We start from the raw sequence: 15,434 nt of genomic DNA, 5'->3' as shown, positions 1-15,434 counted from the left end.
CACCTCCACCTTAGTGGCTGCTATGCACTCCCGACCCACCACCAGGTAAAAGACCTTCTATACAGAGGATCAACCAACAACTCTGAACTCTGACACGGCTAAAAATGAGTGTGTTGCCTTGTTTCAACTAAGTGTGGATACTAGAAAAGTTTTTTTAACCCTCTGAATTTCAAAACGTGCCAGCGAGTTCAGAAGGGGTGTTGTGTTAAACAAAAATTACCAAAGTTTCACCATTTTATTCCAAACAGATACTGTAAAAAGAACAAATCATGAGATTTTAGTCTTTCTAACAGTCCGTGACCTACTCATCTGCTGCTTGGTTTGAAAAAATGAACCAAATCTAAGCTTAAAATCCTGATTTTTCGTCAAAATCGCTTATTCATTGAGTCTCATTTAAAAATGTAAGAAAAATAAAACGTTAACTCTAAACAGATTCTATGAAAAACAAAATAATTCTGTGCTCCACCATGCAACTGGTAAACTATTAATGACTCAGCTGTGACTAACAATCATGGGACAAAAATTCGGCAAATTTTCAGTGAAACTGTGCTGAACTGCAGGTTTGTTGCACAGAGCAGATTGGAAACAAGTTTGGCAACAAATTAAAATTGTAAGTCGTAAAATATTTGTATTATGTAGAGTAATTATTTATTTTTTGCAGTGCTGATAACACAAAATGTTGTACATGCTGATTCTATTTTATCTTCCAATTTTGGTAAATTAAATAATAAAAACGACTATCTTTTTCTTTTTCAATCTTCTAATTTCTGACATTTTAACTGTGTTATACTACACAAAAGACATTTCTGGATTCTATCTGCTTGTCGACATGGTTGTGTTGTTTTCCATGGAGCTGCAGTACTTTATATTGCAGTGAAAAATGAACCCATGGTGAGTAAAAATATGTCAGGAGCACAAAACGCCCAGAAACTGCTTTGGGTTCAGAGGATCAACTCATATAAACACTTTAAACTGAAAACTGCAGAAAATGTTTACAGTAAATCTGGATTTCTAAACAACTATTTGTGATTTAGTGTTAGCTGGGAGTGAGCTGGGTGGGATATTCAGCTGCTGATGTTCACATTTCAGCTGTTTAACAGATTAAACTAATGACCTTTCTGTGTTCATTATAAAGTGTGTACTTGAAAACATTACGCACTAAACTCTCCTTAATATCAGATAGGAGAAAGCAAGTTATTATTATTGAGGAAAATTTATTGTGATCCTTCAGTGGACCACACACAGTAACTCGGGCATGTACTTTACTAAAAACAATTGAAAGCCAGACCATAAGAGAGCAATAATTACTTCAAGATCCCCAGAATTATATTTTAGTAGTACACTTGTAAGTATCTGTCATTTGGAACGAGTAACAGACAAGCAGAGAAAAACATGACAAAAGAAATCACTGCTTTTTATTTTATCCATGTTTTCGTTGTTCGTTACTCAGTGCTGCATATATTTCTCATTATGTTGATGAAGGTTAAACACATGATGTGACTTTAAAGGACATCAGCGTGGAATTTTGAGGAATACATTTTCCAGTTATGGTGTTGTTTTATTAGAGCAGCTGAAGCTTTTTACTGATGTCAGCTTGTGTTTTGGTTGCAGAGCAGAGAAGCGGAGACGCACATTTTTCCCAGAGACTTGGGTGTGGTACTGCCTCAACGTCAGGTATTTAAATCTTTATACAAATATTTCTCTTGTGTGAGCATCTACGCTGGCACGCCTGTGGTCCGATGTATCAGATGCGCCAGATTTTCTCTGCTTTCGTGAGATTTAGTCATAATTTAATGCGCTTAGAGGAGCAAAAGTACAAAGACTTTCAAAAATGATAGGAAGGAAACGTAAAGAGTGAAGAAGGAGGTGAAATGAAGATGAAACAGGAGGAGAAAAGGTGTAAAAAGCAAAATATAGTGAAGAGGAAGAGGAAAAAAGAGAAAACGAAGAAAATGGAAGAAAAGTGAAGAAGGAGGTTAAATTAGGATGCAACAGGAGGTGCGAAAGCAAAATATAGTGAAGAGGAAAAAAGAGAGAAAATGTGAAGAAAATGGAAGAAAAAGTGAAGATTCAATGACTGTAATGAGATTGAAGGTGCGTGAGAACTCTGCATATGCGAAGGTTGTTGTTCCATCATGTAGCATCTTCCAGCATTTCCCCCTCTGGATGTGAAGGTGCCTCATTTCATCCTGGATTGGACTTTTAACTTTCTTAAGAGCTCCTTCCATTCATTTCCAGCCAACATAAATGACTTGCCCACAGATTTCCATATGCTCCGTTCCTTTTTGAATGGGACTTCAGCTCTCTACATAATTTCCTGTGAAGTCCAAAGCTCAGATTTTCTTTAAAAAGTCTATAAAAATGGATTTTTGGGCAACTTTGATCAAACTGGAGGGCATTTTTTTTTTTTAAAGTTTATTGCGCCCTGTGACGGTGTGCCAAGGCCAACATTAAATATGCGCTGCCAAATATGATCTCAGCCTCTTTGGTTCATGGGAAGCAGATGGGGTCGACACCCGACTGTCCTGCACACCTGTCTATTAGCTGGTCCAGGTGTTGCTGCTGACACAGGTGCTGCCGACATAAAAGTAATCCTCTGCGTTCCATCAAACCCGTCTTTGTTGCCTTTTTGTTGCTTGCGCCAAATGAAATGATGCTAAAATCTTTAATTTCGACATATTTTGCCACTAAACTTCTGTCTGTTGCTTGCAGCTCTGAAACCGGGGAAGCCGAACTGCAGCTCGATGTGCCGGACTCGATCACCACCTGGGTGGCAGAAGCTGTCGGCCTTTCTGAGGAGAAGGGACTCGGTTTGGCAAAGAGAGCCGAGCTTCGTACCTTCAAGCACTTCTTTGTGGACTTCACGCTGCCCTACAGCTTAATCAGAGGCGAGCAGACCAAAGTGCCGCTCACCGTCTACAACTACCTGCCCACCTGCTCTGAGGTAAGATCAAGAACCAGAGTTTTCCCACAACAAAGGTGCAGTGAAGCTATCATCAGCCTTCACATACAAACTTCACACTGCTCAACTGAATCATACACTGTAAAAAATATTTACTGTTTTAATTGTATTTCTTAACACTTTGTTGTTAATTTACAGATTCTCCTGGTTTTGTAAAATTACATATAATAACCAGTAAAATGACAAAAATTATTAATTTACATGTTAAGTATAAAATATTCATCCAAAACTTTAATGTGAACATCAAAAATCTGTATTTTTTTAAATAAATGATGATTAGTTCTCTTACATTGTTTAGCAGGAATTACATAATTTTTAGTGTATTTAAATCAGCTAGAAAATTTGTCATTTTACAGATTTTTGCTGTTTTGTTAAATTACAGATAATATCTGCTAAAATTACGAAAAAAAATGTTGACTCTAAAAAAACAACAGGCGAAAACTATTAAAAAAAATACCCACAACAAAAATCTCAGTTTTTCACACCAAGTGATCCGTTGTTTTGCAAAGTGTGATATTGTAAAATTGCATAGTTTAACTGCATCAATATCAGCTAAAAATATAATAATTTTACAGATATTTGCCGTTATTTTTACAATTTTTACAGATTTTTGAATATTACAGTATTCCATCGTTTTTAACTTATTTTTCTGTCACACTTGCTGCAAGATTTTTACAGAATTGTATTCAGTTTCAGCATGTAGCATGCAGGAGTTGTAACTTTTGTGTCTCTGATGAAGCTCCTCCACTGAGGAACTTGTAATGTAAGGGCAACATCTGGAGGATACTGTTTAACTCTCTTAATATTTATATTAGTCAGATTAAGTTCTGTAATTTATAATACTGTTGGTTCTTAGCTACATTATTACATTAGTTAGGTTACGCTCCAGAATTAGTAGCACTGTACAGTATCAGTCCTAATATGAATTATAGCCAGGTAAAGCAGTATTTTATAAAATTGTCATCAGAATTTAACCCCTAATATGTAAATTAGTCACGTAAAATCATATCATAAGTAACACTAGAAGGTCTTACCCCCAATATTTACACTTTTTTGCTTAATTCATAACGCCGATCATAATCTTCTTTACTGGAAAGCACTTTGGCACAATGGCTGTTGTTTTAAATGTGTTATATAAAAAACAGTGACTTGACTTAACTTGACTAGTTGACACTCTGCATTATTGTCAAATCACAGTTAAGTGAACAAAAGCAACATGCAATTCTATATCTATCATAGGAAACAAATCCAGTCTTTAGGGTTCTGAAGCTACAAGAAATGCAGTACAGTGGAAAACAGACAAAGAAAATGAGAACAAGTTCAAGTTTCATCAGTTTCATAGTGAAGTGATGTGAGTGTAAAAAAATAGGCTCAGCGACTAGATTTAAACAAGTAAAAGGTCTTCAGAAGGTCTCTCACCCTGTGTAGTCATGCAGCAGTGACTGTATTTACAGAGGAAACAGAAGTAGCTCTAGTAGAATTACAATATGGAGAAACAGAATTACATCAGGTAAACAAAACCTATAATCATACTAAACATAACACAGTGTAACGGCTCCAAGTGAAGACTAAACATCATAGAGAAGACAGAGAGCATCTTCCAGTTGCTGTAAACAGACAAAAGTGTATAAAGTAATTTTCATTCTTCCTTGCATTTAGCAGAGCTGGTTTGATGTCAAAACAATGTGATAAACAAATCGGGGGTTCTAACTGTAAGCAGGGAGGCTCAGGGGTACAGAGGTTGGAAATTCCAGAGGAAGGATGGGTTTGTAAAGTGGAGGTATGAGATTAGCCCAGATGTATGTTTCGGCGCTCACTTTGAAGAGCCCTCCAAGCTCCGTCCTGGCCTTAAATGGGTCCATCCTGCACTCCACACAGATGACATCATGATGTTTGCAGATGAGCCTGTTAAATGGCCTGTGCATGTGCTGCCCTGATGTCATGTTAGGTGAATATGCAAACCAGAATAGCCCCTTCTTTGATGTCCACCCCGGGAACATGTGATTCTTATGTTTTCTGCTCCGTTATTTATGACTTGTGGCATGCGGATAAAGAACAGTTAAATGATCCCTCTGCATTACCGAGCCCTGTGAAAATTGGACCATGAGTGGAACTTAATCCTTCGGGGAGCTCGAGGAGCATGAGTCAGTCAGCATGGAAAATTCACAATGTGATTTTAAAAATTCTCCCTCGCTTTTGGAGCTTTGAGGAAACACGCTATGTGAAGGCGGGCGAGCCGAGCAGATCTGATGTCATCGCGGCCTGTCAGAGGAGATCAATGGCCTCCGATTTGTCTCATCCTCCTGCTCCTTTCGTTTCTTCTCTCCTCCTTTCACAGGTCCATGTGAAAGTGTCAGTTCCAAAAGGCATCAAGTTTGTCGGACATCCTGGGAAGCATCACCTGACCAGGAAGAAGTGTGTGGCTCCTGGAGAGGCGACTCCTACGTCCATCGTGTTGTCTTTCACTGAACTGGGATCTGTTAACATCACAGGTACCCACAGATAGATACATAGATAGATAGGGACTTTATTCATCCGCTGGGGGAAATTTAAGTTATCCAGAAACTCATACAAGGAAACCAGTATGCAAAAGAACATGCAATTATCGTGCTGGTTGAAGAAATAATGGATCGAAATTGTTGGTATTTACAGCAAAATTGTTGGTATTCACAATAGCAAAGAGTATTAAAAAGTCTAAATGCAGTGTAAAAATACAATTAATAATCACGATATAGAAGGGGTGCTTGGGTCTTTGTGGACCAAATTAACTATATTTAACTATAACTTTTTCTTTATTTAAAAAACTATACTGACAAGCTGGCAAATTATTACTAAATTAATTTTTTAATTAGGAAGTCATGAATATTTTGTGTGAATTCTGAGACCCTGACATTACAGTGATAGGAAAAAGTCAGTCTGTACCATATGGAACTGTCTATGCAACACAATGAAGCAGATAGTTGTATAAATGCAGGATGAGCTATTTTAAGAAGGAAGCAGGTCAGCGTTTGTTGTGAAAGAATGATTCCGGGTTTTGATGCTTTTGTAAATAACACAGATTAGATTCTGCTCAATCATGGAAATAGTGTTATTTGAATCCTTAAGTGTTGCGGCACTTTAAAAACAATGGCGGCCTTTCAGCAGGACGCCGGTCCCCTCAGTGTGATCCCTCACAAAAAGGCGAGCCTTTGACTCGGCGGAGCCAAGGAGCCGAGCTGTGTGTGATCTGGTCACCCTCCCAGGTTACAAATAGTCCCCTCCAGAGCGCATGTGAAAACAAAGCAGGCCAGCAGTGGGGGAGTAACCAGAGCTGCGCTGTGACACTCAGTGGCATGTTGATGAGTTTGCAGGTCACTGGCGGTCAATGGGCCCCCCATGGCCCCACTCCTCGTCCCCTGGCCCCTTGTGTTTCCTTCTCACTACACACACACAAAGAGTCGCCATTGGCACCGGGCCACATTTCCAGTGTGCTCCCCAGCAAGAGAACTGGGAGTCCTTTTACAGACATGTTTGTCCTGTGTAACGTATGTTGATGTCTGTAAATGACATGAGGAATATGGCCTCCATCGAGCTGTTGGTGGTTTTTGACTTCACACGTGATGTTGACGTGCTCCTCTAATCCCTTGACAGTCAGCCAACATCATGATGATACGTATTTTATGTCAAATCGCCCAATCATAGAGCGACTTAATACTTCAGCAGGATGATCCTTGATGTCTAAATTGGCAAAGGTAAAAAATGTCGCAGCCTCCAAACATGAGCTCGGCAGCCTTGGCCTTCCTCAGGCCAGTGGTGGCAGCTCCACCATTAGCACTTTATCTACTAACACTTACTGCATATAGATCAATTTCCTTTGATTGCTGGAACCTAAAACCTTTCTTGGAGATTCCTTAGCAACATAGCGACATGCTTTGGGTAACACTGACGTTCTAGACGACCAGCAGGGTTGATTTTGTTTTGTGACACTGATTCTGTTCTGTTCTGCTTCCACAGCTCGTGCCATCGCCTACAGTGAACCAAGCTGCTGTTCAGATGGATTCCCGGCAAGCAAAATTACAGGAAACGATGTGGACGATAGAAGGATCCCAACTGGCATGGATTACGTCCGCAGGACCGTCCTGGTGGAGGTAAGAGAGCTAACGTCCGTCACTGTCAATTAAGAACGAAGGCCTTATATGCAGTGCCTAAAGGAAGGAACTCACCCCCATTGAAAGTTTTTAACATTGAATCATAGAATCTAATTAAAACTTTAAAAAATAAGAGAAGTGGGGCGCCCGGATAGCTCAACGGGTTAAACGGGCGACCCATGTACAGGGGCTGGTCCCCGACACAGTGGCCTGGGTTCGATTCCTGCCCACGGCCCTTTGCTGCATGTCTTCCCCCAACTCTTGTCCCTCCTTTCCTGTCTGTCTCCACTATCTCCTATCCAATAAAGGCCAAAAATAAAAATAAGAGAAGTGATTGCATACGTATCCACCCCCTTCAACACAGGTGCAGCCAGTTGGTGCCACAATTAACACATTGGATGAAATGAGATCAGCTGAGTGCAGTGAATGTGTCTCAAGTGACTGTAATATAAAGATATAAACACACCTGTATCTGGAAGGTCCATTCACTGGGGAATCTGTACTCCTGGATATAACTACACCATGAAGACAAAAGAACACTTCAAGCAGCTCTGTAAAAAAAAGTTTATTGAAAATCATAAATCAGGAGATAAATACAAGAACATTTCCAAGTCACTGAATATCCCTTGAAGTACAGTTAAATCCGTTATTTAGAAATGGAAAGAATATGGCATGTGTAAATCTGCCTAAAGCAGGTTGTCATCAAAAACTGAGTGATCATACAATAAAGAGACTAGTGAGAGTGGCCACCAAGACACCTATGACTCTCTCTGAAGGAGCTAAATTAGGATTAATTGAGCACAATTCAATGTTGAAAAGCAGTAAAAGGAGAAGGCATCCAGTTAAACATTACATATGGGTTTTCTTATCCTGTTTTCCTGTGACTTTTTTCTTTGACCCTGCTTGCAGCCAGAAGGCCTGCCCAGAGAATACACCTACAGCGTCTTCTTCTGCCCCAATGGTCAGTACAGATATATTCCTCTAATATCACGTAGCACTATCATTAATCATAGTTTCATGGCTGTATTCTGTCCTTAATTGCATTTTTAGACTGATTTATGTGTGATAACTACAGTAGTGCAATGTTCAAGCATGAAATTTAATTCTCATTCTTAGAGAGGATACACATTTCCACCCCTAACAAGTACGAGTATCAGTACGTGAAGAAGCCGGCCAGGATGAACCAGTTCCAGGTGGCCGTTAAAACCCACAACGATGCCCATTTTGCCCTCTCTGCGAGCCCCCACGACAGTGCAGAGATGCTAGAGATCGTACTGGGGGGTCGGCAGAACACTCGCTCCTGGATTTCCGTGGGCAAGATGGGCGATCCCCTTGTCAGCGCCCCTACACCGGGCATCCTGTCCTGGGATGAGTTCCGCAGCTTCTGGATCAGTTGGAAGGGAGGCGTGGTACAGGTACAAAGAAATATTCTGCATTCTATGTGGACGCTCTGACACAAAGAGAAGCTCTCAGCAGGCCATGAGGTCTGTGTGTTAGGAGAACTGGCGCCTCTTTTACTGGTGTGCCTTCCTCTAAGGTCACGGCTTAACGGGCTGATGTCAGCGAGGACACTCTGTGATCCACGGCCGGGTGCTCGCATGGCAGTCAGTGGCTGGCACGCCGCTCCCCGGCCCCAGCCCCAGCATTAGCCTCGCATCATTCACCAAAGGCAGTAATTAAAAGCCCGCATTTTCCAGCCCCAAGCGATTCATGTATTTTCTTGGGGAACGATGGCGTTCTGGGCTGGATGAGCTGTGGGTGCTCGGCCTTGCACGGTCTTTGGTTTAATGTGATTACGAAATTAAACCCTTGTACCAGAGAGGAAGTGTGCTTTGCATGGGTCTGTTTGAATGTTTGTTTTTGTGATTGTGTGTGGGAGGTGCATGAATCACACTGGCATCACCGACACTTGGCAGAAGCTGTGAGGGAACTCTACCGATTGTTTTCTCAAGCAGAATCACTGGTTAATAATGTTTTCTCCTTCATTATTATCCATTACAGAGCAAAGGAGATGCAGTATGACCAAACAATAAAACAACACAAGCAAAAAACATTGAAATGGAATTACGAAATAGTATTTTTCCAGAAGTGTTTGGCTTTAGCCTGTCTGCGTCATTGTCTCCAGGTGGGCCATGGTTTACATCCATCCAATGAATCGCTGATCCTCCAGTGGACAGGCCAGTTCCCAGGCCAGGTTTGACTCTATATCTCATCTATGTGCAAGTTTCAACAATTTATGTTGACAGATAATTTTTATTAAAGATATATTTTCTGTCCATCCAGGTGCGACACATTGGCTTCTCAACCGGCTGGGGCTCAGTTGGGGAGTTCAAGATCTGGAGGAAGGAAGACTCTGATGACAACCACAATGAGGCCTTCACACTGGGAGTCCCACAAAACATGGTGCCTGGATCAGAAAGGGCCACTGCGTTTATGATTGGTAAACCGTCTTATGGCTGGGTGCACATATGTATTCCACCGTATTCTCTTCTTCATCCACAGAGAATTAGCTCAGATCGAATTGTCAAATCTGTGCTGTGAATAGCTAAATGTTTTTATTTGTGCACCTGCATCAGGGGATGTCATGGGGCCGACTCTAAATAACCTGGACAAGCTGTTGAGGCTTCCCTTTGGATGCGGCGAGCAGAACATGATCCACTTTGCCCCTAACGTCTTTGTTCTAAAGTACCTGCAGAAGACCAGGCAGCTCAGCCCAGAGGTTGAGAATGAAGCAACTGACTACTTGCTTCAAGGTAAGAAGCTGCAAATCAAACTTCTTGTGGTTTAATGGCAAGTTGCATCTTTAGACCAGACATAAAGGTGATCTTCTCACTAAGCTTAAAAAAACTTGTTAATGTCTCTAAATATCTTATTCTGTGCCTTTTGATATGTTTTGCAAGTACTAATGGGTTTGAGTTGCCTGCAAATGCAGTAATTCTTATACAGACTGCTATCTTTGACTACTTACTTTGGATGAACCTGGATAAGCGATGAAGTTTGTGACACTAAGATGAGGATCACCTACATTACCGGGGATTCTACCTGTTCATCTCTAATGACATAATGGATGACATGTTTACCCAGAGATTGTAGCATTCCCAAATACATGCTGATGCTCTTTTAGTTAGTTAGCAACATTTTAAGGAGAGAAAACAAGAAAATCATTGAAGTTTTTTGAAGTGTGTGCCCCGAATCTCAATCTCAGTCTGTATATAAACATGGACACACCCTCCGAACAGCGACCACTGGTGTTTTGGTTTTCTGAAGAGCATTTTTGAAGCTCAGATATCTTGGCAGTGCCTAACTTCCAGCTAATTTAAAAATTGAAAAGATTTGGACTGAGCTGAGATAGGCCACACAACTTCACTAGGCCATGGATTATCCTGTGCCATACCCATCTGTCCCTCAAAGTGGCCCCGACCCTAATACTTTATACCTTAATACAATTTCAACTTGTGTGTCATATAAAAACTCACACACTCTATGGCTGTCACAAACAGGAAAATTTGCTATAGAGACCAAAACCGTTTTTTGTACCAGGCTGTTATCTTGTTTATTTTTGCTGTAAAATTGGACATTTTACCATGAGACTATGGGTATTGTTGGAGCCAGCCTCTAGTGGCCACTAAAGAAACTTCAGCTTTTGCCCTTCGACACTGGCTTTATTTTTCAACTTTGGAGGTTGCTGGTTAATCTCAAAAAGCCAGATCCGTTCTGGCCTGGAGGTGCATAAAGTGGCTTCATCCTGAGAGGAAGTATACTGTTGTGAAGATTTCTGGAAACTATTGCAGTGAAGTTTACCTTGGATGGATGGGCTCTGTTTTTGGACTCATGAATTTCTTGACAGAAAAGTGTTGGCCTTGCCGGCACTAAATGCTCTGGATCATGGACTGGAACATGAGGCTGGATGTTGTTACCAAAACCAGCCTTTTCTCCGCCTCCTCTTTTTTCTCCACTCACCCTTACAAAGATCTCCTGTTATTAAGGAAAACCTCACCTTCAGTGAGTCTCGCAAAACTTTTCTTGTGTGCTATACCACGGAGAGGCCACCCTGGAGAAAAGAGCTGCACAAACCATAAACAGGCAGCAAAGTCCAAGAATTATTCCTGATCTTGAGGTGGATCTTCCCTAGCACAAGTGCAGAGTAGGAATTCAGCTACCAAGCTGACAAACACACAACAAATGTGCTATTTTTTTTCCATATTAACATGCTGTGTTCATTTTTTTTTTTTAAAGAAAATAAGTGGCCTATACTGGATTTGCCATCTTTTATCACAGTGTGGAACGTCTTTGCAGAATTTGCTCTATTATATCTGCATAATCACAATATAAGATGCTTTATTGGATACATAAGAACAACCAAAGCATGTCCAAGCAAATTAGTTTTTTTTTCATATATGTACGCACAGTAAACTATGTACAAAAAAGCTGAGTGAAGAACAACAAATGAATGAACAAAAGAGCATTTCAAGGAGAGTACCACACATTGAAGTGCTGTTTTTACAAAATATAGCCAGAACTTCAGTTTCACCTTATTTCTTCTAGGTTCCCCTGCCTGATCTTCAGAGATCACATCATGAAAAAAACAATTCATTACTACACTGGTGCTTCTCTAGACATTAAGTACAATTTACTTTAAATTCAGCTCATTCTTCTTAATATATCTTCTTCACTGAGTTTCCCTCTTGCAGTTGGTGTGTATTTATCTGGTTGCATAAAAAAATCTTTTTTTATAGTGCAGTGACAATGGTAAGAGTATTTTTTTAAGGTATCTTTATTTATGGATGAAAACATGTCGATCTGGAATTCTTAGAGACAAACCTGAAAACATGTACATATAATTTTGGTAACTGCTTAGGAACTACACTTGCTGAAACTATTCTCCCACCACCTCTTCCACAATTTATTCTGATCCAGGCTACCAGAGACAACTGACCTACAAACGGCAGGATGGATCCTACAGTGCCTTCGGAGAAAGGGATTCCTCTGGCAGCATGTGGTAAGTCGCTGGAGGTGTAGCTGTTGAAGTTTACACAACTCATACCATCCAAGCTATGCTAAATTGTAGCCACAGTCTTCAGCTTTAAATAGGACATATTCAATTCAATTCAATTCAATTTTATTTATATAGCACCAATTACAGTCAAATTGTCTCGAGACGCTTTACAGAACCCACATGCCTGAACCCCCAGAGCATAGACTAGAGGAATGAAGTTTTTATCAAAATCTCAGCACACAGCTCAAATTAGTCCATTCCTATTGGTATGGTTAATTCACTGGTGCATTTTATGTACAGTTTACCCTCCCTGGGGGCAGGTAGGCAGACAGAAAAAACTTAATTTTTACCAAACTAAATCAGTTCTCTCAATGGGGAGCTCCAGTGCTTGTATTTGGAGACCCGTACCTCTGGTTGATTTATGAGCTGAGGTGGGTATTATGATTTTTAATAGAGCTAGCACTGTGAAACAGCAGGTTACATAAATGACAGAGAATCATAAACAAACTGCTTAATTGGATCCCTGAGGTAGGGAAAGTTGTCAAGATTTATTTGCAGTTAATCTGGATTCGTATCCGTGCCACTTAGTGGACCCATGCTGCTTTGGCCCCACCAACAAGCTGTTAATGCCACTATTGGAGACAGTCTTATTAGTTGTCTGGAGCCATTTCACCAAATGGCTTCACCTTTTTATTTATTGACATGGCCTAGAAAATAGAAATGGTGCGTACCTCTTAATGACTCACTACCTGGGTGTAATTGGTAACATTAAACCGCCACGGAAAGCTTGAACTCTTCCCTCAATGATTGCGAGAGGATATGAGGATGTAACAAGCGGCGGTTGGGAGTTTTCCTTGGCGCCCAGGGCAACAAGTGTGGTTTGTGGGCACAACACAGATGGTGAACCTTCAGTAAACCTGCATCAGACACTTTATGAATCCATCAGCAACACGCTCGCATCCAAAACAAGCCCAGCTTTTGTTTTAGTTCCAGAGTTCACGAGTAGAGCAGTGTTTTTACTGCCTCCTTAAAAGCAGCTGTAATGCAGTGTTAATGTGCCTCAGTGTGTAAAAATGTATCTGAGTGGAAATTGAAAGCTTCTAATGAAAAGATTGAACATAATGACAGGAGCTGGCAGGGATGTTTTGGTGTGCAGAGCTAGTCATCCCTGATGCCAAGGCTGTAAACAGCACGCAGAGTGGGCTAAAAGTTCACTGACCTGAAGTGATTCAGAAGCAGCAAGACAATGACAAAGAATTATTTAGTACACTATATAACTGAAGTGTGTACACCTCTGTGCAAAATCACTTAAACGTCAAAATGATCTCAGCTGACAAATAAAGTAAAAAAACAATAACTATATTGAAACTGCAGGCCCCAAAGTAGGAACTAAATTCAACAAAAGCGAAAACAGTTGTGATCACTAACACACAAGTATGAAAATATGTAATAGATGCAACAAAATTGAGTACACCTGTGATTTCCAATTGGCCCAACTGCATGAACATGATCATGAAATCACTTGTATGTCTACATCATGGCTCCACATGGAGAAAGAGGTTGCAGCAGTAATCAAGAGTGAGTCGTAGCACCACTAATCAGAGCTGCAGTGGTCGTCCTTCTGAAAGGATGCCATGCACAGTGCAGTAGTTTTACTGTCTGCCTCTGAAAAAGAGATGGGCAAGTGCTTTATACTTGGCACAGTGGTTATCAGTTTTTGTGACAGCTTAGACAGTGTGAAGGACATTGTGTAATGTGGCATTCAAGAAACAAACCCTTGCTGGCTCTTTGGCACTAAACTGCAAGATGAAACTTTGGTAAAAATGCATGAAAAGAAGCTAAATGAATATTGGGAGCACATTCTTTGGTCAAATGAGACCAAAATAAATTCTTCGTCTCGGATGGGGTGCAGCATGTTGACAAGAATCTGGTCAGGTCTGCTGCAGTACATGCGTAGTCATGACAGTGAAGAGCAGAAGTGGGAGTGGGATGATACGGGGCTACAAGAGTGCATAAGTACTGAAAAAAAATTAAAGATTTGAATATCAGCAATATGTCAAAATAGCTAAACAACATCATTCAGACTTAATTTCTCCACAACACCTGAGTACAACAGAGTGACGACCTCACAGGCATAGTTAAAAACGCAATTTTATAATAGAGGAAGCCCTCAAAATGCCATACCTTTTCCATTCTACCTCAGAAAGAAAAGCAAGGCTGAACTGAAAAATTGCTTTTAACAAACTTGTCAAAAGTGCTCTCCTTCCTTATATAATTATCTCTAAGAACGGGGCAGTTGTTTCTTCATTTTCTCAGACAGTCCTTGGCTCTACATGTTGAGGCTGGCATGGCATTTTGTGTCTGCCCAGAGACTGATCTGACAGCGTTAGCAGGGTTAGAGGGCTGAATACCAGAGATCGAAAGAACTGATATCTGCTGCTGTATTAACCTAATATCTATTTCCACTCCTGTGCCAAACGTGCAAGCTCGTGTTGCTTCTTTTTCTGTTGCTTGGCTGCCACTGTAGAGGTGTTTAGGTTTAAAAATGAAGCCATGTAGGGTCTCCATGTTCATTTAATACTATATGCTGAATCACTCCGATGGGTTTGACCGTAAAAAACAACTCTTTAAAAGGAGTGGGGAACACTTTCCACGTCCAACTCATAACATTCCTAGTAAAGCTTATCAACCACAGCTTTATCAAGGAGCACACCCATGTATTGTCTTTAAGAAAAAAAACCTTCAGATCCACTCTTTGAAGTGTGGAGCTGGATAAGAGGAGCTCAGAGATGGGATTTGGAAGTGGGAAGCTAGAAAACAGCAGAAAGAGCAAGATACGGAAAGAATCATGACCCAAGTCAGGGGCTGAGTAGTGGAAGTGAGCTTGTCTAGTGCTTCCTTCCTTCCCTAAACGAAATCATATTTACGCTTTCCAGTACCTTTCCCAGAGGTCCTACATTTAAAGCCAGTGACACAATATTACTTAACATTATAAAAATTCCAGCAGGCTTGTGGCTTCATCCCTAGTTTTGTCTCCAGGGAGGAATAATCCAGGTTCCAGCCAGGGAAGATTTAATGTTTTGGTTTATGAGAATGTGGTTCTTTATTTTTTTCCTATCCATCCCCCCTCCTGGTGCTCTTTTCCTGGATGGTGACCTCACTTACGAGCTGTGTTGAGAACCAGAGTGTGACCTGTTTGTTTATTCCTTCATTTCCATCTAGTGTTTCTTCCTACTTTACGGTAAACAACTTACCTCATCCTGTAAGTCACTTGTGGCCAGGGGTGCGGTAATGGAACGTCTTGCTGTCGCTGAGCAGTTGTTGGTCCAAACACTGCGGCTTTCGATCA

General features: G+C 40.8%; 1 protein-coding gene across 2 annotated transcripts in view; it reads left to right on the top strand.

The window, feature by feature from the left end:
- cpamd8 (C3 and PZP like alpha-2-macroglobulin domain containing 8) overlaps nucleotides 1–15,434 on the top strand; it is a 45,823-nt gene that overhangs the window by 12,065 nt on the left and 18,324 nt on the right. For both annotated transcript variants that reach the window (XM_023277580.3, XM_055018044.1), the window contains 11 exons: nucleotides 1–45; nucleotides 1,612–1,674; nucleotides 2,713–2,944; nucleotides 5,301–5,454; nucleotides 6,956–7,089; nucleotides 7,999–8,050; nucleotides 8,206–8,504; nucleotides 9,215–9,283; nucleotides 9,373–9,529; nucleotides 9,666–9,842; nucleotides 12,007–12,088. The exon at nucleotides 1–45 is cut by the window's left edge and continues 98 nt beyond it. In XM_023277580.3, the coding sequence (XP_023133348.2) occupies nucleotides 1–45; nucleotides 1,612–1,674; nucleotides 2,713–2,944; nucleotides 5,301–5,454; nucleotides 6,956–7,089; nucleotides 7,999–8,050; nucleotides 8,206–8,504; nucleotides 9,215–9,283; nucleotides 9,373–9,529; nucleotides 9,666–9,842; nucleotides 12,007–12,088 (1,464 nt within the window). The remainder of the gene's footprint in view (nucleotides 46–1,611; nucleotides 1,675–2,712; nucleotides 2,945–5,300; nucleotides 5,455–6,955; nucleotides 7,090–7,998; nucleotides 8,051–8,205; nucleotides 8,505–9,214; nucleotides 9,284–9,372; nucleotides 9,530–9,665; nucleotides 9,843–12,006; nucleotides 12,089–15,434) is intronic.

Source organism: Amphiprion ocellaris, chromosome 2, assembly GCF_022539595.1.
Source record: "Amphiprion ocellaris isolate individual 3 ecotype Okinawa chromosome 2, ASM2253959v1, whole genome shotgun sequence".
Lineage (NCBI taxonomy): Eukaryota > Metazoa > Chordata > Actinopteri > Pomacentridae > Amphiprion > Amphiprion ocellaris.
Note: the sequence above shows the minus strand (reverse complement) of the source record. Positions and strands in the feature narration are given on the sequence as shown.